General features: G+C 36.5%; 2 protein-coding genes across 2 annotated transcripts in view; one reads left to right on the top strand and one right to left on the bottom strand.

Annotated features, from left to right (window-relative positions):
- The first annotated feature begins 573 nt into the window (after positions 1–573).
- Positions 574–17611, top strand: LOC128235754 (protein SPO16 homolog). The gene is made up of 8 exons (XM_052950552.1): positions 574–578; positions 1135–1290; positions 2087–2188; positions 8329–8407; positions 9520–9637; positions 12594–12739; positions 16845–16899; positions 17602–17611. The coding sequence occupies exons 1-6, from the start codon at positions 574–576 to the stop codon at positions 12716–12718; spliced, it is 585 nt and encodes a 194-aa protein (XP_052806512.1). The 3' UTR covers positions 12719–12739; positions 16845–16899; positions 17602–17611.
- A 168-nt stretch (positions 17612–17779) lies between these two features.
- LOC128234555 (molybdenum cofactor sulfurase-like) overlaps positions 17780–23965 on the bottom strand; it is a 59025-nt gene continuing 52839 nt past the window's right edge. The window contains 1 exon segment of the mRNA XM_052948832.1: positions 17780–23812. Within this exon segment, the coding sequence (XP_052804792.1) occupies positions 23723–23812 (90 nt within the window). The 3' untranslated portion in view covers positions 17780–23722.

Genomic DNA, 23965 nt, shown 5'->3' with positions numbered 1-23965 from the left:
CTGGCATGGTTTTATGCACCAGTCAATTGTAACCACAGCCCCCCCAGGTCCAGGGGTATACCGGGGATAGTCATAGCCGGGGAAATGGGCCTTGTTTTTACCTTCCAGGTGGCCCCGCAGTGCCGGGTGAATGCGGTGGTTTTGTCTTCCCGCCAAGTATAGCGGGGAATGGGCCTTACCTAGAGTGCCTTGGGTGCGGGGGCATTTGGCGGGGGTTTCACGAGCAGTTCTTCCCCGCAGGGCGGGGACTTTGCCCGGGCTTGGCTGGACTGAAAGTCAAAGTCCCCACTATTCCCTGGACCTGGGGGGGGGGGGCGTGGTTACAATTGACTGGTGCATTATTTTTACAAGATTTTCCTTACCACCTTAGTCTAAATGTCTGCACACTGGTTTTAGTGTAGACCATAAAATTTGAAGATAATTTTACGTTTTATAAAGTCACACCCCTTTTTATTTTATAGGGAATTCACCAATTAATTTGATTAAAATTAAGCGTTTTTTTTTATAATATAATTATGATTATTTAAAAAAAATGTAAATTTTATACATATAAGTTGAATATAAACAAGTGGCATGGAGTGAGTGCCAGTGTTCATGGTTTTTTAAAAATTATTTCAGACCAACAGTGCAAATTGTCTCTATCAAGTTTCATTTGAATATTTTAAACTGAAATTTGGGTTATGGACATGCTTAAAATGACAAACGTTATTGATTGGTAAATGTTCTAGCAGCAGTATTTGCCGGTTATAGTCCACCAGTCGCTGGAACACACCGACTTGCTACAGCTTCTGCAACAAAAACATTTTAAAATCAGAGGTGTGTCATAAATATAATTATATATGTGTGATTTCATACAACATGCATGTATATTTGTAAGTAACTCATGCTTCAAGTAATGTTTTGTATAAATAGTCAATTAAAAATACACAATTGTACGTACCCTGAAACTTGAACAAGTATGAGAAAAGGGAGTTTTCTCCAGCTGTTTTATTTCTATATTCATAAACATTCTCTTTACTTGCCTGTACCAATGTAGTACTTGCACGCATACGCAGTATAGTTAAAATGCTGTACACGTTGGAAAGATAAATAAATATGTTATTTATTTATTTAATTATACTGTGTTATTATCAGGTTTGATTATTTATTCACAGTGTCAGACAGCACTGTTCCAGGCAGTGTAATATTCCCACTGTCTTGTGTTGCCTTTCTTCCCATCCCCCTGGCAAATGTCACATGTACAGACCCCAAAACCAACAACACTACACTGACCCAAGAACTTCATGACAGGTACCTTGGTCGAGTGGTTAGTGTATCAGACTCTGGATCAAAGCAAGGGTCTTTGATAGTTAGATCCCTGTATGAAGTTTTTACTACGGTAGCTATCATCTATAAATAGTAAATGATTCAGGGGCTTTATTCAATAAAAACTTAGGTTTAACTTAAATTTAAGAATAAAAATAGATGATGACATTGTCTGTTTTGGCAGAGACAGAGCCGAAAATGACGCAAACCTCAACATGCTTATAAATGCAAAGATGTCGAGACAAGAGTATAAAAGATAAAAGATGACAAAACAGATGTAGAAAAGACTGAAATTCCATTCTGTAGGCATTTATTTTACGGACGACATGTGAGAGTTCATTGTGTGACAACAAGCTATTGGTCAGTTCATCTCACCTAAGTTCATGCATGTCTCTGTGTTATACCATATCTTAGTACTGCAGTTATTACCTATAATTGGTATTGCTGATTCTTTTTCTTAGGTGTTGTAGACCATGTTCTGTAAAGTTGTCGGTTACCATACTTTAAAGGCAGAGCTTAAATACTTGCAAAACAATTCAAAGCAAAACAGAACTTATCTTGGCCTTTGTCTGTTAATAAGAGATATTTTACAGTGTAATGTTTTCACATAAGACAGGGAGTGTGTTTTATTCCTGAACAAAAGAATGGAATTTGTTCTTAGTATTACAAATGTATTGAACTTTAGGTAATTTAAGTCATAAACTTTATAAATATCATTATGGCTAAGAAGAATCAGGAAGGGTCTTAACCCACCTGATATTGTTTACTATTTTTGTTACAGATTGGATCGGTTCCTTCAGGTTCATAGGAAATGCTACTCCCTCTGCTTGGCACCACTGCACGGCAGTCCAGAGAAACATGCCTTTGCTCTGATACAGAAAGAGTATGTTATGATTAATCTTATTTGTTTTACAACAAATGTGAATAAATTTATTAGCAACAAATATCACTGTCATTGGCACAATTTTTTGCGAGGACATTGTCTTGATGTTGGCATGATGTTACACGAGAGAATGATCAAGTGTGGCACCATTTAACACGAGAGTATGGTCCTGTGTTGTTGGCACACTGTTACACGAGAGTATGGTCTTGTGTTGTTGGCACGATGTTACACCAGAGTATGGTCCTGTGTTGTTGGCACGATGTTACACCAGAGTATGTTCCTGTGTTGTTGGCACAATGTTACACCAGAGTATGGTCATGTGTTGTTGGCACGATGTTACACCAGAGTATGGTCCTGTGTTGTTGGCACGATGTTACACAAGAGTATGGTCCTTTGTTGTTGGCACGATGTTACACTAGAGTATGGTCATGTGTTGTTGGCACGATGTAACACGAGAGTATGGTCATGTATTGTTGGCACGATGTTACAGCAGAGTATGGTCCTGTGTTGTTGGCACAATGTTACACCAGAGTATGGTCCTGTGTTGTTGGCACGATGTTACACAAGAGTATGGTCCTTTGTTGTTGGCACGATGTATGGTCATGTGTTGTTGGCACGATGTTACACGAGAGTATGGTCATGTGTTGTTGGCACAATGTTACACGAGAGTATGGTCCTTTGTTGTTGGCACAATCTTACAGGAGAGTATGGTCCTGTGTTGTTGGCACAATGTTACACGAGAGTATGGTCCTGTGTTGTTGGCACAATGTTACATGAGAGTATGGTCCTGTGTTGTTTGCACAATCTTACAGGAGAGTATGGTCCTGTGTTTTTGGCACAATTTTACAGGAGAGTATGGTCTTGTGTTGTTGGCACAATCTTACAGGAGAGTATGGTTCTGTGATGTTGGCACAATGTTTTATGAGAGTATGGTCCTGTGTTGTTGGCATAATGTTACACGAGAGTATGGTCCTGTGTTGTTGGCACAATGTTACATGAGAGTATGGTCCTGTGTTGTTGGCACAATGTTACACGAGAGTATGGTCCTGTGTTGTTGGCACAATCTTACAGGAGAGTATGGTCCTGTGTTGTTGGCACAATGTTACACGAGAGTATGGTCCTGTGTTGTTGGCATAATGTTACACAAGAGAAAGGTCCTGTGTTGTTGGCACAATGTTACACGAGAGTATGGTTCTGTGTTGTTTGCACAATCTTACAGGAGAGTATGGTCCTGTGTTGTTGGCACAATGTTACACGAGAGTATGGTCATGTGTTGTTGGCATAATGTTACACGAGAGTATGGTCTTGTGTTGTTGGCACAATGTTACACGAGAGTATGGTCCTTTGTTGTTGGCACAATGTTACACGAGAGTATGGTCATGTGTTGTTGGCACAATGTTTCACGAGAGTATGGTCTTGTGTTGTTGGCACAATGTTACACAAGAGTATGGTCCTGTGTTGTTGGCAGATGTTACACGAGAGTATGGTCCTGTGTTGTTGACACAATGTTACACAAGAGTATGGTCATGTGTTGTTGGCACGATGTTACACGAGAGTAGGGTCCTGTGTTGTTGGCACAATGTTACACGAGAGTATGGTCATGTGTTGTTGGCACCATGTTACACGAGAGTATGGTCCTGTGTTGTTGGCACAATGTTACACGAGAGTATGGCCTTTGTTGTTGGCACAATGTTACACAAGAGAAAGGTCCAGTGTTGTTGGCACAACGTTACACGAGAGTATGGTCTTGTGTTGTTGGCACGATGTAACACGAGAGTATGGTCATGTGTTGTTGGTACGATGTTACAGCAGAGTATGGTCCTGTGTTGTTGGCACAATGTTACACCAGAGTATGGTCCTGTGTTGTTGGCACGATGTTACACAAGAGTATGGTCCTTTGTTGTTGGCACGATGTATGGTCATGTGTTGTTGGCACAATGTTACACGAGAGTATGGTCATGTGTTGTTGGCACGATGTTACACGAGAGTATGGTCCTGTGTAGTTGGCACAATGTTACACGAGAGTATGGTCCTGTGTTGTTGGCACAACGTAACACGAGAGTATGGTCTTGTGTTGTTGGCACACAATGTTACATGAGAGTATGGTCCTGTGTTGTTGGCACAATGTTACACGAGAGTATGGTCCTGTGTTGTTGGCATGATGTTACACTAGAGATTGGTCATGTGTTGTTGGCACGATGCTACACGAGAGTATGGTCCTGTGTTGTTGGCACAATGTTACACGAGAGTATGGTCATGTGTTGTTGGCACGATGTTACACGAGAGTATGGTCCTGTGTTGTTGGCACAATGTTACACGAGAGTATGGTCCTGTGTTGTTGACACAATGTTACACAAGAGAAAGGTCCTGTGTTGTTGGCACAACGTTACACGAGAGTATGGTCTTGTGTTGTTGGCACACAATGTTACACGAGAGTATGGTCATGTGTTGTTGGCACGATGTTACACGAGAGTATGGTCCTGTGTTGTTGGCACAATGTTACACGAGAGTATGGTCCTGTGTTGTTGGCACAATGTTACACAAGAGAAAGGTCCAGTGTTGTTGGCACAACGTTACACGAGAGTATGGTCTTGTGTTGTTGGCACGATGTAACACGAGAGTATGGTCATGTGTTGTTGGCACGATGTTACAGCAGAGTATGGTCCTGTGTTGTTGGCACAATGTTACACCAGAGTATGGTCCTGTGTTGTTGGCACGATGTTACACAAGAGTATGGTCCTTTGTTGTTGGCACGATGTATGGTCATGTGTTGTTGGCACAATGTTACACGAGAGTATGGTCATGTGTTGTTGGCACGATGTTACACGAGAGTATGGTCCTGTGTAGTTGGCACAATGTTACACGAGAGTATGGTCCTGTGTTGTTGGCACAATGTAACACGAGAGTATGGTCTTGTGTTGTTGGCACACAATGTTACATGAGAGTATGGTCCTGTGTTGTTGGCACAATGTTACACGAGAGTATGGTCCTGTGTTGTTGGCATGATGTTACACTAGAGATTGGTCATGTGTTGTTGGCACGATGCTACACGAGAGTATGGTCCTGTGTTGTTGGCACAATGTTACACGAGAGTATGGTCATGTGTTGTTGGCACGATGTTACACGAGAGTATGGTCCTGTGTTGTTGGCACAATGTTACACGAGAGTATGGCCTGTGTTGTTGGCACAATGTTACACAAGAGAAAGGTCCTGTGTTGTTGGCACAACGTTACACGAGAGTATGGTCTTGTGTTGTTGGCACACAATGTTACATGAGAGTATGGTCTTGTGTTGTTGGCACACAATGTTACATGAGAGTATGGTCCTTTGTTGTTGGCACAATCTTACAGGAGAGTATGGTCCTGTGTTGTTGGCACAATGTTACACGAGAGTATGGTCCTGTGTTGTTGGCACAATGTTAGATGAGAGTATGGTCCTGTGTTGTTTGCACAATGTTAGATGAGAGTATGGTCCTGTGTTGTTGGCACAATGTTAGATGAGAGTATGGTCCTGTGTTGTTTGCACAATCTTACAGGAGAGTATGGTCCTGTGTTTTTGGCACAATTTTACGGGAGAGTATGGTCTTGTGTTGTTGGCACAATCTTACAGGAGAGTATGGTCCTGTGTTTTTGGCACAATTTTACAGGAGAGTATGGTCTTGTGTTGTTGGCACAATCTTACAGGAGAGTATGGTTCTGTGATGTTGGCACAATGTTTCATGAGAGTATGGTCCTTTGTTGTTGGCATAATGTTACACGAGAGTATGGTCCTGTGTTGTTGGCACAATGTTACACGAGAGTATGGTCCTGTGTTGTTGGCAGATGTTACACGAGAGTATGGTCCTTTGTTGTTGGTACAATGTTACACGAGAGTATGGTCCTGTGTTGTTGGCACAATGTTACATGAGAGTATGGTCCTGTGTTGTTGGCACAATGTTACACGAGAGTATGGTCCTGTGTTGTTGGCACAATGTTACACGAGAGTATGGTCCTGTGTTGTTGGCAGATGTTACACTAGAGATTGGTCATGTGTTGTTGGCACGATGTTACACAAGAGTATGGTCCTGTGTTGTTGGCACAATGTTACAGGAGAATATGGTCCTGTGTTGTTGGCATAATGTTACACAAGAGTATGGTTCTGTGTTGTTGGCACAATGTTATACAAGAGTATGGACCTGTGTTGTTGGCACAATATTACGCAAGAGTATGGTCCTGTGATTTTGGCACGATGTTACGCAAGAGTATGGTTCTGTGTTGTTGAAATAGCCTTGTTGTCTTAGCTGGCAGTGTCATCATTGTACTGCAATAACTCAAAACTGAGATAATGTGATAGCCTTGTTGTCTTAGCTGGCAGTGTCATCATTGTACTGCAATAACTCAACACTGAGATAATGTGATAGCCTTGTTGTCTTAGCTGGCAGTGTCGTCATTGTACTGCAATAACTCAAAACTGAGATAATGTGATAGCCTTGTTGTCTTAGCTGGCAGTGTCGTCATTGTACTGCAATAACTCAAAACTGAGATAATGTGATAGCCTTGTTGTCTTAGCTGGCAGTGTCGTCATTGTACTGCAATAACTCAAAACTGAGATAATGTGATAGCCTTGTTGTCTTAGCTGGCAGTGTCATCATTGTACTGCAATAACTGAAAACTGAGATAATGTGATAGCCTTGTTGTCTTAGCTGGCAGTGTCGTCATTGTACTGCAATAACTCAAAACTGAGATAATGTGATAGCCTTGTTGTCTTAGCTGGCAGTGTCATCATTGGTCTGCAATAACTCAAAACTGAGATAATGTGATAGCCTTGTTGTCTTAGCTGGCAGTGTCGTCATTGTACTGCAATAACTCAAAACTGAGATAATGTGATAGCCTTGTTGTCTTAGCTGGCAGTGTCGTTATTGTACTGCAATAACTCAAAACTGAGATAATGTGATAGCCTTGTTGTCTTAGCTGGCAGTGTCATCATTTTACTGCAATTACTCAAAACTGAGATAATGTGATAGCCTTGTTGTCTTAGCTGGCAGTGTCATCATTGTACTGCAATAACTCAAAACTGAGATAATGTGATAGCCTTGTTGTCTTAGCTGGCAGTGTCATCATTGTACTGCAATAACTCAAAACTGAGATAATGTGATAGCCTTGTTGTCTTAGCTGGCAGTGTCGTTATTGTACTGCAATAACTCAAAACTGAGATAATGTGATAGCCTTGTTGTCTTAGCTGGCAGTGTCATCATTGTACTGCAATAACTCAAAACTGAGATAATGTGATAGCCTTGTTGTCTTAGCTGGCAGTGTCGTTCTTGTACTGCAATAACTCAAAACTGAGATAATGTGATAGCCTTGTTGTCTTAGCTGGCAGTGTCATCATTTTACTGCAATTACTCAAAACTGAGATAATGTGATAGCCTTGTTGTCTTAGCTGGCAGTGTCATCATTGTACTGCAATAACTCAAAACTGAGATAATGTGATAGCCTTGTTGTCTTAGCTGGCAGTGTCATCATTGTACTGCAATAACTCAAAACTGAGATAATGTGATAGCCTTGTTGTCTTAGCTGGCAGTGTCATCATTGTACTGCAATAACTCAAAACTGAGATAATGTGATAGCCTTGTTGTCTTAGCTGGCAGTGTCGTCATTGTACTGCAATAACTCAAAACTGAGATAATGTGATAGCCTTGTTGTCTTAGCTGGCAGTGTCATCATTGTACTGCAATAACTCAACACTGAGATAATGTGATAGCCTTGTTGACTAAGCTGGCAGTGTCGTCATTGTACTGCAATAACTCAAAACTGAGATAATGTGATAGCCTTGTTGTCTTAGCTGGCAGTGTCGTCATTGTACTGCAATAACTCAAAACTTGGCCATAACTGATAAAAACGTTCCAAGATATTCAAGTGAAACATGTTGCCAGATTCATTTACTAACTGTTAAGCATTGCACATAACTCAAAATTTCGTATTATTAAATTGTGCCACTGGCCAAAAAACAACAACAGATGAGCATTAAGTGTTCTTGCGGTGTTCTTTGTGCTTCTTTCCCTATGTAAGGACAATATAAAACATGCATAGAATAATGCTTTTAAATTTTGGGATTGGGTGTCATCAACTCATTTGACCTTAATATCTTGTTATGAAATACAGGTACTTAGACAGTCGCTTGGAGATGTTAAAAGTTCACAACAATGCAGAGGCTGTGAAATGTATGGTTACAATTGCAAAGGTAACAAGCATTCATAATTTTAGTGGTCAACTTTATATTTTGTTCAGATTCTCAAGCTTTCCAATACATTTCAATAAATCAGAAGTCAGCTGCTATTGATTTTAATCATATAATTGGAAGATATATATATACAGTGGCTGGCCCAGTTAGTGGGTAGTTAACACAATATAAGGTAGACCACTAAAAATGTAAAGATTCTTACTATGTTCATACACAAAATATGTAGATCTGTGACTGTGTCCATCATACCATTCATTTTTGTATAAGTACATACTAGCAATCTTTAACCATTTCTCAATTCCTTGTTTATAAAAATGATCATATTTTAGCCACTTGTCTGAAATGAATATGTTGAATATTAAAATAAATGATTTTTCACACACCCTCTTAACTGTGATCCTGTTCTAATTAACACATTCATTTCAATGTTTTGTCCAAAATAAGCCTTTTTAGATAGTAATCCCTCAATACAGAGAAAAGATTGTTTAGTAAAATAATGATGAAATAAAATGAATTTCCTTGTTTCTATGCCAGCCAACAAGAAAACTGCTATGTGGGTCCCTGATTGGTGTGATACACCAGTAGTTTATGAGAATCCATACTAAAATCAAATTATTTCAATGTCAACATCATTCTAACTACTTAATTAGTCGCTGCGCAGGCCAACTTTGGAGTTGCTGATCGAGAGGCTGATTGAAGTTATAATTGACCAGTTGGGGATGAGCCATATAAACTCCCTTTCATTCTGATGTCAACAGATTAAAGTTTTTTATAACATCAAATTTTATATCCCTCTTAGGCCTTGTGCGCCAGAATGTCATGATATACAACTAGTTGGCAAGATGACATACTACAGTACCCTTTAAAATTTGTTTTGGAAAATTTCATATTTCTGTTATTGAAATAAGTGTTTTGGATGAACAAGCCAGAATTCATTTACTACTGCTTGGCATTACGTTTTTGAACAACCCCAGCTGTATAAAACCCAGAATTTGAGCAAGCCCTGAAAGCATTTAACTAGTGCAGGGCTTGCGGGCTTGTGATAATTTCGACAACTGATATTTAGTGATCATTATGCAGATGATTTTCTAATATTTTCCTCATCCATTTAGTCCTTGTGCAAGCCAACAGGAGACCTACTGTCAGAGCGCCTTAATGCTGTAATAAACGACCAGTTGGGGGTAAGCCACATTACCACTGCCCTGAGACAGCTTGGACTCAACGTACATGGTATCCTTGTAGAGGTTTGACAGACCAAGAAAGTCTATGGTAAGGCCAAAGGAAAAAATAACTGTTTTTGAGGCAACCTCACCCTATCAGGCAAACCCCTCAACCCTTGAGTTCTTCTTTTACACCCTTGATAAAAAACAATGTGATTTTTCATTTTTGTTGACCATTTGTGTGAAGTGTTAATTATTTAATTCAAAAGGTGAAGGAAACTCACTTTGACTGGATTTAAATCTACAACAAACAAAAAACTTTGTCCATATCCTAACTAGCAGTTTTGAAACTGTTGCCCCAAACCCAGATATTTTTTGTAGGCATTATATTGGTGAGGATGAACAAATGGTTAGCCTATTGGACCTTGGAAGAGGGTCCATGGTTCGATCCCCTCGAGGAGATTACAACTGGTATCACTCAGGATTGGTCGACTGTTTTTAATCACCTGTTTATATAATTTATATAGCATATTTTTTATTTTATTATTATGTCTGTTCCTATGAAGCTATAGTAACTTATTATCCTCCACCGAATTGAACGGTTCGGGAGGGTTTTTTTGTTTTGGCATTGTCTGTCCGTTCGTCCATCATATTTTTTTCTGTCTGGAACCATATCGGCCAGAATGTCCCCATTCATAAAATCTACCACCTGTAAATGTGGGTCAAAAACTAGGTCACTAGGTCAAATCTTAGAAAAATCTTTGGAACACACTAGAGATATTATATTTGGCCTGATAGTCATAAAACTGTTTCAGAAAGTTTTCCTTGATGAACTCTTAGATTAATTAGAAACGATGTCATATGGTGTCCCAAAATAGATCACTATGTCAATTATTTTTTTGGAATCATATCTTCAGAACCATATTTGGTAGGGATTGTTTAGATTATGTTTAAACTTTGTCAGAATGTTCCCCTTGATCAAGTTCCAACTGCTTGTAAAATTGGGTCTCATGGAGCCAAAAACTAGGTCATACGGTCAAATCTTTGAAAAACCTTTGAAACACACTATATGCATTAGATTTTGTCCACTTTTCATTACTCGGAATATTTCCCCTTGGTTAACTCTTGGACTAATTTAAAACTTGGTCACATGTGATTAAAAATCTATAGGTCAAATCCTAGATTCTTTTGTCTGGAACAATGTCATGTTACTGTTTGCTCAGATTATGTTCAAACTTGGACAGAATGTTTCCCTTGATGAAATCTCATGGTATTTTAAAAGTGGGACACATGGGGTCAAAAACTATGTCACTTGATAAAGCCTTAGAAAATATATTGGAAATTCTAGAGGCAGTATATCTGGTCCAATATTGATGAATTTTAATCAGAATGTTTTCCTTGATGAAATCAATGACTAGTTTGAAACTTGTTATCAACACTATGTCAAATCTTAGATTTTTTGTCTTGAACCATATTATGGTATAATATTGATTGCTCAGGTTATGTTCAAACTTGGAAAGAATGTTCTCCTTGATGAAATCTCACCATATTTTAAAAGGGGTAAAAAACTATGTCACAAGGTCAAATCTTGGATCTTGGGAAAACTAGAGGCAGCATATCTGGTCCAATATTTATGAAATTAATTATTGGTATTGATTGGTCAGACTTTGTTCAAACTGTGGTCAGAATGTTCCTCTTGATGTTATCTTGGTAGACTCTGAAAGTGGGCCACATAGGGTCAAACACTAGGTTGCTAGGTCAATTTTAAAGAAAACTTGAGAACAAACAGAGGCAATATATCCGCTTGAAACTTTTCGAAACTTATTCCAAATTTGCCTCAATGAAATCTTGGCTTAGTTTGAAACTAGGTCACATGGAGTCGAAACTAGGTCAGTAGGTCCAATCTTAGAATTTCCTTGGGAATACTCTAGAGGCTAATATTTCTGGTCCAACCTTCATGTAACTTAATCAGAATGTTTTCCTTGATGAAATTTTTAATTAGTTTGAAACTTGGTAACGTGGTGTCAAAATCTAGGTAACTAGGTCAAATCTAAATACTACACTATATACAGTATTCTTTTATTTCAAACAGTTTTCAAACTCATATCCAATGTTCATAAGAGTCCATTACTCTGCTGTAGTATAGAATGTATTGGATTGAATATTTCACCATTACTTCATTCCATGCCATCTACTTTGCTTAATCAGGTGATGGATATCAATTCAACAAATTTGCTTGTTCATCATTTGCAGCTTAAAATAAATCTTAAAATTTTCTCAATACAAAAGCTGCCTTAAGGACTGGACTGAAATAACTGAAACTAAAACACTCGGATTCCCAGTTCAATCAGGCTATTGTACAGATGTAAAGATTTATTTTTTGCTCTGACAATTTCATTAGAAACAGAAGTTAGTTCCTTGAAATGAATATAAATGACTTTGCAAACAATTTTAAAAGGTTCTTATAACCACTCTTACCCTCCTTTGGGCATGAATTTCTCACTCAAACAGACGCCCATTTTTTAAGGATTTGCACTTAGTATCAGCAGTTAGAGTCCCTGAATGCACTTTCATTCATACATGTATTCGTCTTATTTGATTTTGGAAGAAATTCTTGTCATAGCCTGGGTGTTGTTGGCAGGGGCAGCATTATGTATAAACTTCCACCATGGCCATAATTTCAAAAACCTTTCAATGTAACCTAACCATGTTGCCCAAAACAAAATGCACCCTTTAATAATTGTCAAGGTGTAAACATATTGAGAGTTTGTGACTGTGTTCAACAGCGCTTTTCAGTTTAGTTGTTGTTCAACATTGATGCATTTTTATTTTCTTCCATTGCAAATGGTGATCACATTACATCATGTTTATTTTTTGAGTATTTCTTGTTTGCATGGTTTGCAGAAATTTAGGATATTTTAATATAATATTAATAAATATAATTTAAACAGTATATTTTGAAGCAAATTCATGATAGATATCCTTGACCTCTTAGCCTTGCCCCTGTTTACCTTGACCCCTCGCAGAATGTCAGGTGGTTGAGGACCGACTGGGAAACATGAAGCGTGTTGCCATGGCGACCAGGGATGAGCTATTGGACTGCAGCCTTGACTCAACAACTGTTGACCGTCTATACACGTTTTTTCACTGATAAAATATTACCAGCAAAAAGGTGCTACAGTTTGGGCTTTTTTTTTGCAACTGTCTATACACATAATAAGCAATTCATTTTAATAGGATAAAAATAATGTTCATCTATCAAAAGTGGTTCTAAAATCATTACTCTTAAAATTTTTGTATTATATCAGTTATGTCGATGATAAAAGTACACAAGTACTTATTACTTATTATTAAAAACAACATTACTATTTCATTAAAACTTTCCAGTTGTGTTTGTTATTTAAATAAATCTTCTTGAAAATATTGAATTAGTACTTCAATTATTTGTCAAAACAATTCAGCTGAAAGAGATCTTGAGAGTTGGTAAATTTAGCGGCATTTTATTGGTTTCAGAGATTATACAATGCTAGTACTGTTTAAAAAAATGCTGATGGTTCACTATAGGACAAAATGGAATCATATTGTTCCTTACCATAGTGCCACATTATTGGTGCTGTCTCCCAGGGGGCTTATATGTTTTAATTTTGTAAATATTGATAAATGTTGGACCAAGTCTGATGTTTAGTGCATATCAACTAGTTTAAGCTCCCAATACCTGTGAACCCATGTTCATCTGAACGATCAAAGGGGGTTATGCCATCATTTATTGAAAAAGCTATTTTGATGCTATCTGGTCTACTGTTTGTGGTGTTTGAACTGTGTTGTGTCTCCATCCTGTTTGCAATTCTGCCTAAGTTTATATTCCATGTTATAAAGTCAAAAGTTTTTATCCAATTGTCATGAACTTTGTCAGAATACTTGTCTACATGTTTTCTTGACCATTTGTGAATATGGGTCACCTGAGGTCACAAAACTAGGTCAAATATATTTGCCATGATATCATTTATTTTTATCAAATAATTATCAAACTTTGTCAAAGTACTTGTCTACATGTTGTCTTTAACATTTGTGAATATAGGTCACAAATCTAGGTCACTAGGTCAAATCTGAGGAAATATTTTCCCCATGTCATAAATTCATTTCTTTTATCAAATTGTTATGAAACTTTATCAGAATAATTGCCTACATGTTGTCTGGAACATTTGTGAATATAGGTCACCTCAGGTCACAAAACTAGGTCACTAGGTCAAATCTTAGGAAATATTTTTGCCATGTCATAATTCATTTTTGTATCCAATGGTTATGAAACTTTGTCAAAGTACTTGTCTACATGTTGTCTGGAACATTTGTGAATATGGGTCTACTCCGGTCAAAAACTAGATCACTAGGTTAAAGTGCCTTGCTCATGTTTTTGGCCAAAAAATAGTTTTTTCGGTTATGCATCTGAAAAATTGCTGGAAAAAATACAGTTATACCATAAGAATGTATTTAGGTTTTAGTGGGGTTTAAACCCACGCCGGTAGAGTCAAGAAAAAAAAGTAGAAAACGTCCCGCTAACCCACACGGCACTATCAAAAGTAGAGAATATGTTGACCTGTTAAGGATACATTGATAACATCACGTGATAATGTCAGTCAACCAATCATCAACACCACAGCCATTTTTTTTTATGAAAATGAAAATTGTGGTCTTCAAAGACGATATTTGAGCAAATATCTGCATTTGCTGAAGGTTCCAGCTTTTGGTATTATTGTTTTAACACTCCTTATGATTTGCCACACTTTATTTTGTAATTAAAAAAAAAGTGCATTTTACAAACCATGAGCGTGTTACTTTAAATCTTATGAAATATTTTCTTGATGTCATAAGTTCATTTTTATTCTCATGAAACTTTAACAGTTTTATTTTTAGCAGGATATCTTAGTCACAATGTAGTATTTTTAAGACATTATGAAAATAGGAATAAATCTGTAACAAAAATACTGGCTGACTATGTTGAAATCTCGGTGTACTTTGTATGTGTTGTTACAGTTCAAACATCAGACATCAAATCTAAAAAGCACTTTTGTATTTATATAGTTTGGGGATTAAGCTACATGATCAGTCATTTCATTATTTTGCTTTCTGGTGGTTAAAAATGACAAGGACAATATCAATTTGATATCTTTCACTGTTAATTTTTTATGCCCCGAAGGTGGGCATATTAAAATCGCACCGTCCATGTGTCCGGCTCATTAACTCGTGTCCAGGCTGTAACTTTCCCTTGTATGGACAGATTTTAAAATTACTTGCCAAATGTGTTCCACATAACAAGACAACGTGTCGCATGCAAGACCCGTGTCCCTACCTCTAAGGTCACACTTAGATGTTTATTCACAATGGAATGCTGCATATAAAAGGACATAGAGTATAGGTTGTCGTGTCTGGGCTGTAACTTTCTCTTGTATGGACAGATTTTAAAATGACTTGCCACATGTGTCCGACATACCAAGACGACATGTCAGAGGCAAGACTCATGTCCCTACCTCTAAGTTCAAGGTCACACTTAGTGTTTATTCACAGTGCTGCTTATAAGGACATAACAGTGTAGGTTGTCAAGTATGGGTGGTATTTATTTATGTTTAGACTTAAAATAACTTGCCATATGTATTTGACACATAAAGGCAAGATCAACTGTTCATGTACTGACCTTGTTCATAGGTCAATGTAACATTCAGGGGCATTCGTCACATACTGTAACAGCTCTTGTTTTAACCTGCTTTCATGGCCCAGCAGCAGCATGCACAAGGACAGGACACAATTTTAACAATTGACAGTCATTTAATAACCTTTTGAGACAAATAATAAAAATAATAATTTATTTGTTGTTGTTTTTCAGTGTAAAATCGCAATAAATTTCATCTTGTGAAAACCCAAGAGTAAATGTTTATCCTATATATCTTCAATAATTCCCTGTCTGGACTACTCTACAGGGTGAAAATACAGCCTATGTTTACAAACGGTCTTACTCAAGACTCAAAACAAGAAATCTTTATTTCATTGTAATTTTCCTTCTAACAGAGCATTGGTGGTAAACTTTGCTGAATTATATTATTAATTGAAACTTGACCATTATTTACATATATTGTTGTAAAATAAAAGGAAATAAAGATGATTTCATGTTCCTTGATAAAATGTTTTCTTCTATAGTTAGACTTCAGACTTTCTTAATAATGGGCCATGAGGCAGGGATTAAGAATGGTTGCAAGCCTGAGTATGAACTCAGACTCAGAGAAGCACCTACTTTATAGCTGCATTCTCACAGATTGAGTTTTGACATTTTTTTGGTTTTAGTCTCAGAAACAGCTGATTTTAATATCAATGCCTTCATTTCATCCATATAACATCACTCACAATAGAACAGATCTCAATCGTTTGGGAAACTGCCAAATATTCCATTTATTCTTAAAGCATTATTGATGCTTTTAGCCATAAATCATAAATTTTCAAACGTAAATATGAAAAACTGTGATCTGGGTCTTGTGTCAACAATCTTGTACCACAGTTGTTTCCATGCATTTACGCACATATAATTGGGCCATTCCAAGACAAACAATAACAAAATGTTGTCAAACGATCAAACTGTGAGAGTGCAGCTTTAATTGAATAACAAAGAATCTTCTGTAGATACTTGTACAATTTCAAAAAGTAATAAAATTTTGAAAATTTCATCAAAAAAACTCAAACTAGAGGGAAAGATGCAATGAAAGGAAGATTCAAAGTTTTGCCACTTGAGTCTGAACTCGGACTTGAGTCTGTTCGCAATCATAGGCCGAGGAGCCACTGTGTCCTCGGAGCCACTGTTTCCTCAGAGCCACTGTTTCCTCGAAGCCACGTTCTCTTGGCCTTTCAGGGACTCTTCTTCTGGGAGTAATTCATATCAGCTTATAGCTGTCTTTGCAATAAAGACTCAAGCTTTTAAAATAAGTTATGCGCTATATGCAGCTGGCAAAGATCAATTACAATCATATCTTGGTTTGCCATCTTTACTGCAACAATTGCAATTATACCTTTTTTTGTTATCTTCTGTACCATATTACTTTCTTGCATTTTTCTATTGTTATAAATGTGGTAATGAAATTATGAAAATTGACATACTCGACCTAATTGAGTATGTTACATAATTATACTTACGAAATCGGTCAAATCTGAAGGTTAAAAAACGGGCATTGTGACATTGTCATTCCTAAAAATGTTTTCAAAAAGTGAGATTCATAACATTTGTTTAAATATTTCAGGTAATTGAGTCTTGAGAGTATGTAAAACATTGCAAAGAGTCTTCCATTGTTCATGGTAAGTTGTTTAACAGGCAATATTGGCTATTATTTGTATTTGAATTGCCCAAACTTGACATCATTGAATAACCTACTTCTGAGAGTACATGTGGAATGATACCAAGAATTAAAAATACTGTATGATATGTATACCGGTACATTGATTTCATCTCCAGTTCTGTTAACATGTCCTGTACATGTAACAAATCAGGTCTTGTCACTGGAACTGACTGATGCTCCCCAAATGGGACAAAAACATACTAAACTCAAATTGACATATAGCTTAACTTTAGTCATAGCATTCTCATAATGTATAAACATGTGTTTTTTCCACTTCCGTAAATTTCAATTGCCCAAACAATACACATTTATCAAGAGTTCTTAAGATCAGGACTAACCCTGAAACCAGGATTGAAAGCTTTTAACTTCAGACTATTGTACAGTTGTCAAGATTGTTTTTTGCTTGAACAGTTGCATCAAAAAAAGAAAGAAATACCTTAAAACGAAAATGACTTGGAAACATTTTCAAAAAGGGTTCTAAGCCTGTTCACACTGCTTTGGACATGAATCTGTTGTACTCTAAACAGACCCCCTGCTGTTTTTCAAAGATGACAATGAACCACTGATATATTTATATATACATGTATAAAAGATAAAAAAATAGACTCTGATAATTATACTAAAGTGCTGCAAGGAGCTTATACAGGGAGTTATCCAACAGGGACTTACACAGGATTTTAGAGCTATCCAACAGGGAGCTATCCAACAGGGACTTATACAGGGAGCTATCCAACAGGGACTTATACAGGGAGCTATCCAACAGAGAGTTATACAGGGAGCTATCCAACAGGGACTTATACAGGGAGCTATCCAACAGGGACATGGAACTGAAGTAAAACTGTCATTTAAGTTTTTATTTATAACATATCTGATTAACATTTGTAAAATAACTATAAAATTATTATAAACAAATATAAGAGACTAAAACAAAACATGTATTTTTATAACAAAAATATTTTGAGAAGGATTCCAGGTCAAATAGAAGTAATATGATATACATTTGACAAAATTCCTTCAAAGATGTTATACAATATTCTACATGCAAAAGTTATAATTGATTAGACAATAACTTCTTGATTCTCAATCCAAAAATATTTTTTTTCAATTAACAAGCTGTAATAATCATGTGGGTCCATACTTGGCTTTATTTGATACCCGCTAACTTTTTGTCTTATATCAAAGACTCCTTGATTAAAATTTCTTTAATTTGTTAAAAAACAATTAAGATGCAATTGTTTACCAATTGTCACTTAATATTGCTCTACATGCAAGCCTCTTGGTCATGTCTTAGCATGTTGTAACAATGGTCGGCCGCTTTGGGAATTCCTTGTTAATTGAATAGCTTTGTTCTTTGATTGTTACTTGTTTTCATCAGATTTAAATATTCTTAAAAAAAAAACATTTGACATTTTGTGAAATAATACATCTTTGTGGACTATCCATTGCATGCTTATATGTTGGTCATCCTGATAGAAAATAAAAGTTGGGATATGATGAAAAGGACTTCCCGGAGTTGATCTTACTGTCAAAGAGTCTCATACACACCATTGCAGGGAACCCTTTTTGAGTTTTATCATTTTGACACCAAAAATCCAAGAACAGAAACACAAGGTTGTTATGCATTTTCTGATAGACACAAATATACTGAGCAGTGATACAGCAAAATCACAAAATCAATTTGGTTAAAGATATTGATAACATGTTTAAAAATGAACAATGGCATGTCAACAATAAACAAGCCTACCCTGATTGATTTAGAGTCTATAAAGGTCTGCCCATGCCAATTTGCGCGTGATAACCTGACTCTTACAATAAACAGTGTAACTTAACCTAAACTTGGTCAAAAATACTAATTATAAAGAAAATAGATCTTGAAATTTAAATTTATGATTAGAATAAATGTCACATCCTCTTTAATATGTGCAGTAACACAATCCACAAATTGACGTCATTGTAAATATGAGATGTGACAGTAAAGATTGTGGACCCTTGAAATATACAAAATGTTGAATTAATTAAAAATTTGATATGGTCAAGTTTCTCTCATAACAAGCAAAATTATAAGGAATATTTCATTTGAGTATGCCTGTGGGTGGGCAGGTCAAATATCCATATATCTAGTGCATACGCCCCTAATTTATACGAAAATACAATATGAATAGGTCAACAAGTTAAACATATCTATTAATTTTTTAATGGCAAATTAAACGTTGTATAAATATCCATTTAGTAATTTCAGAGCATATGGTATGAAAGCAATAATTTAACAATCTGAATGACCCTAACTGCCAAAAGGGAGCCTTAAATCGGAACATATCAAGTAAATGCCTAGAAGCACAAACTAATCCTGTCATTCAGACAGACAGCGTCTAAAAGTTGCATATGAATGCCAAAGAAAATTTCAAAATAGAAAACCCCCATGAAGAGTCTCAATTCACCAAAATGACAAGAACCATGAATAGACCGCAGGTGTCATCACGAGAGTAATGGATAGAGAGTTGGACAATAAGGTTAACAAATGTGTGTGAATTTCTCAGAAATGCATAAAAATCCACATGTTTTGTTGAACTGTAAGTTCTTTTCATTTGGGTTTAATTATTTCCACTATTATTGAAATTACACATACATTATGTCAGTTTTTCCATTTTGCTGAAATGACCTCAGACATGACCCGATAAAGACAAGCATGCTATACACCATTTCGTTATAAAAACTAAATGTATAGGAATAAAGTCATAAAACTTTGTAATATAGTCAAGAATAACTGCTTAACAAATGATATCCAGTAATTAATGTGTTTTAAATTTGGGTGTATTTTTATATACGATTTCCACAAAACTTTAAGGACACACAATGATGGTATTACAATTATGAATCATTGATTCCTTACTAAATGTTCATCTGAAACATACACAACTTTGATCAATAAATTGAAGTACAAAATTATTGTATATCTTTCAAAAAATAAAATATGACATGTAAAAAGTAACACATCACACATTTACAATCAATGTTAAAATGCATGTAGTTGATTTATCACAGTTTTATTATTAAGATAAATATTCTGGGGGGGGGGGGGGGGGGGTAAAGTCTCCAAAACAGCAATAACATGGCAAATTATGAACAAATAGCAAACTGTTCATGTAAATTCTCAGGTATGTCTGTGCCCTACTTATAAGGACAATCATTCAATCATCAGCAGCCAATTGTATAACACTGGTTATTTCTTTGGTTAGCTCAAAGTTAGCCAAAACCTGTTATTGATTGGTCAAAATTTATCCAGTAAATGCTTTTAACCGATCAACTCATTTAAATGTGCAAACTGGCCAAAGATATCTTGTGGGTAACTTATCCAGTTTCATGCAATTGGCTTCAGTACATTTTTTACTGATCATATGATATAATAAATTAATATCATTTTATATACTTTATCTTCATTGATTTTATTAAATATGTGAAACATGCTTTAAAAAACAAACCTTAAACATTCCTTTAAATTTGACTATGAACATGTTAAGAAATCAACAAAAGTTAAGAAATGACTTAAGGTGTTTTATGAATACTGACCAAGCACTTTGAGAATGTGGACACATTCCTCACTTTTCTTAAAATGACAGAATCAAAAAGACTGTTGCAGAATATTAATTTGCAAAAAATAATACACTGTACTTTCATCAATGTAATACCACTCGAATCATCAATGTAATACCACTCAAATTCATTTCATGGACTGTTAAAAATTTGTCCTATTCCCAAATCTTCATGAATTTTCAAATCTACAAATTAAAGTATTGGATGAAAAATGAAAAAAAAAAGGTTTGCAAACTCTCCTTTGACTAAATAACATAAAAAAATTAACATTGAAACATACAGTCCAGACCAGAATAAATAAAGTTACAAGGAAATAGTTCATTCTAACCCTACTGCCCGCGGTAATAGTTCATTCTAACCCTACTGCCCAGGGTAATGTTCATTCTTACCCTACTGCCCATGGTAATGTTCATTCTAACCCTACTGCCCAGGGTAATGTTAATTCTTACCCTACTGACCGCGGTAATAGTTCATTCTAACCCTACTGCCCAGGGTAATGTTCATTCTTACCCTACTGTCCATGGTAATGTTCATTTTAACCCTACTGCCCAGGATAATGTTAATTTTAACCCTACTGCCCGCGGTAATAGTTCATTCTAACCCTACTGCCCAGGGTAATGTTAATTCTAACCCTACTGTCCAAGGTAATAGTTCATTCTAACCCTACTGCCCAAGGTAATAGTTCATTCTAACCCTACTGCCCATGGTAATAGTTCATTCTAACCCTACTGCCCATGGTAATAGTTCATTCTAACCCTACTGCCCAAGGTAATAGTTCATTCTAACCCTACTGCCCAAGGTAATAGTTCATTCTAACCCTACTGCCAAAGATTATAGTTCATTCTAACCCTACTGCCCATGGTAATAGTTCATTCTAACCCTACTGCCCAAGGTAATAGTTCATTCTAACCCTACTGCCCAAGGTAATAGTTCATTCTAACCCTACTGCCAAAGATTATAGTTCATTCTAACCCTACAGCCCAGGGTAATGTTCATTCTAAAACTACTGCCCAGGGTAATGTTCATTCTAAACCTACTGCCCATGGTAATAGTTCATTCTAACCCTACTGCCCAAGGTAAAAGTTCATTTTAACTCTACTGCCCAAGGTAATAGTTCATTCTTACCCTACTGCCCAGGGTAATGTTCATTCTAGCCCTACTGCCCAGGGTAATGTTCATTCTAACCCTACCCCCCAGGGTAATAGTTCATTTTAAACCTACTGCCCAAGGAAATAGTTCATTCTAACCATACTGCCCAAGGTAATAGTTCATTCAAACCCTACTGCCCACGGCAATAGTTCATGCTAATCCTACTGCACAAGGAAATAGTTCATTTTAACCGTACTGCCAAAGATAATGGTTCATTCTTACCCTACTGCCCAGGGTAATGTTTATTCTAACCCTACTGCTAAAGGTAATGGTTCACACTTACCCTTATGCCTAGGGTAATGTTCATTCCAACCCTGCTGCCCAAGGTAATAGTTCATTCTAACCCTACTGTCTAAGGTAATAGTTCATTCTAACCCTACTGCCCAAGGTTATAGTTCATTCTAACTCTTCTGTCCGAGGAAATACATGTAGTTCATTGTAACCCTACTGCTCAAGGTAATAGTTCATTTTAACCCTTCTTCCTGATATAAACATATAAAAGTAGGTTCTGAAAGAGAGAGAGATCATTTGGAAAAAACAAAATGCACATGAAATATGAAAAAAACAGTCTTGCTTTGATTGAGACTGTCAGTGCTAGGTGAAACAATGTTGACATCTTCATCATACCACCAGATTCAACAGTACAGTCAAACCTGGTCATTAGGGCACCTTCTTTTTAATGGAGAACTTCATTATCCAGCCACTGCAAATTCATCAAATGCAACTTTACTATATAAAGTGCATGTAAAAGGCAGACACCTGTCTTACGCAGCCACAGGTAATTGTCTTTGATCTCGTAGAGCCATACAGAAACCCTTAAACAACCAATTGTCAAAAAACCTTGACACTTTAGCCAACAAATTCTCATTCTTTAGAAATCCATTACACAGTACGGTATTTCCCCAACTATAAGGCGATCCGCTTATAAGACGACCCCCTTACTTTGCCCATAAAGTCTGGTGTCTCGACTCGTTTATAAGACGGGTTCCATTTTTAAAGCCAATCCAGCACTTGAAATTCTCCAAGTCTGTGACAATGTTCAAGCTAAACAGTCAATTATCAACTAAATTTGTACATTTGCTTAGGATTATTGATTTTTATTTTCTGATCGTATAGTATGTTTTAACCAGCCTAGATGCAATCTTGGGAGTTAAATGGGTTCATACGGTATTTGATTGACCTATTTAAATACAAACCATTGCAGTGCACCTTTGATATTTACACAGCTCATGCTGTGACGTCACAAATTGTACTGTTTGATAGCTGACAAACACGACACATTCCATTACATGTGTTAATAAGTTAAATTTTCGTAGGTGTTTGTTTGGATTGCAGTTGATGGGATTAAATTTTGAGAAATAAATAACCATTGATGATTGCGGATAAAGTAATGTAATGAATAATGAAATGTGTATTGAAATCTGCCAGTTACATGTATATGCATGAAATACGCAAAGCCTAATAGTAAGGAAAAAGTAAGTTTTATTTACGACATAGAAAAAATAACAATTCAATTTTTTAAATATATTTTGTTCAAAATATTTTTATTTTAAAGGTAGCAAAATATGTCTCCTGTGATAAACAACGTGTTTAGACCGATAACAAGCGTTATATCGAGTGTTCATCGTAGGGAAACAACGCAGATGGTCATCTTAATCTGATGGGTGTGATCGTGTCACTTTTATTGGGGTGTCATCAACAGACAATAAATCAGTTGGTCGAATACCTTATGTTGAATATTCCTGATTCTGACTCTATTCTTTCTGAATTTCTTATAGCCTCACTTATAAGACAGGCCCACTACTGTAAGGTTAAAAATCGGGACCAAATTTCCCCGTCTTACAGTCGAGGAAATACGGTATGTTATATTCAGAATGCTGTTTTTGCTAATGCTGTATCCCATTTTCACTAATCACTAGTATATGGTCCTACAGGACAAAAAAACATTGCTACACTGTGGACTAAGCCTTAAAATCAAACTCTTACACCTTGGACTAACGTTAACTTATGATAATAGAACTAATGTATCATTATTGTAGACGTCAGGACGAGACAAACACAGGATCTCCAGTTTTCAACTCCATTTTACCATGTGAGGCAGAGCTCAATCCAAGATGAATTCCAAACGGGACCTGAAACAAAACCATGACGAAATTTACAAGACACCTATATTAGAACACTTTTATTGCAAAAGAATTCAAGAAAAAAACACCACTTTTGTAAACTGATGTCTTCTGTTAACTTGAACAAGTGTGAAGATGCTAATGTTGTCTATGAGTGAAAGC

This window comes from Mya arenaria, chromosome 5, assembly GCF_026914265.1.
Source record: "Mya arenaria isolate MELC-2E11 chromosome 5, ASM2691426v1".
Lineage (NCBI taxonomy): Eukaryota > Metazoa > Mollusca > Bivalvia > Myida > Myidae > Mya > Mya arenaria.
This window is presented reverse-complemented; position numbering and strand designations above follow the sequence as displayed.

What these genes read in the sequence shown, in the direction of transcription:
- LOC128235754 (XM_052950552.1), top strand. An exon ending in TTTGCTCTGATACAGAAAGA is followed by an intron (nt 2,189 to 8,328) that starts GTATGTTATGAT and finishes TATGAAATACAG; the next exon opens with GTACTTAGACAGTCGCTTGG. An exon ending in GTATGGTTACAATTGCAAAG is followed by an intron (nt 8,408 to 9,519) that starts GTAACAAGCATT and finishes TCATCCATTTAG; the next exon opens with TCCTTGTGCAAGCCAACAGG.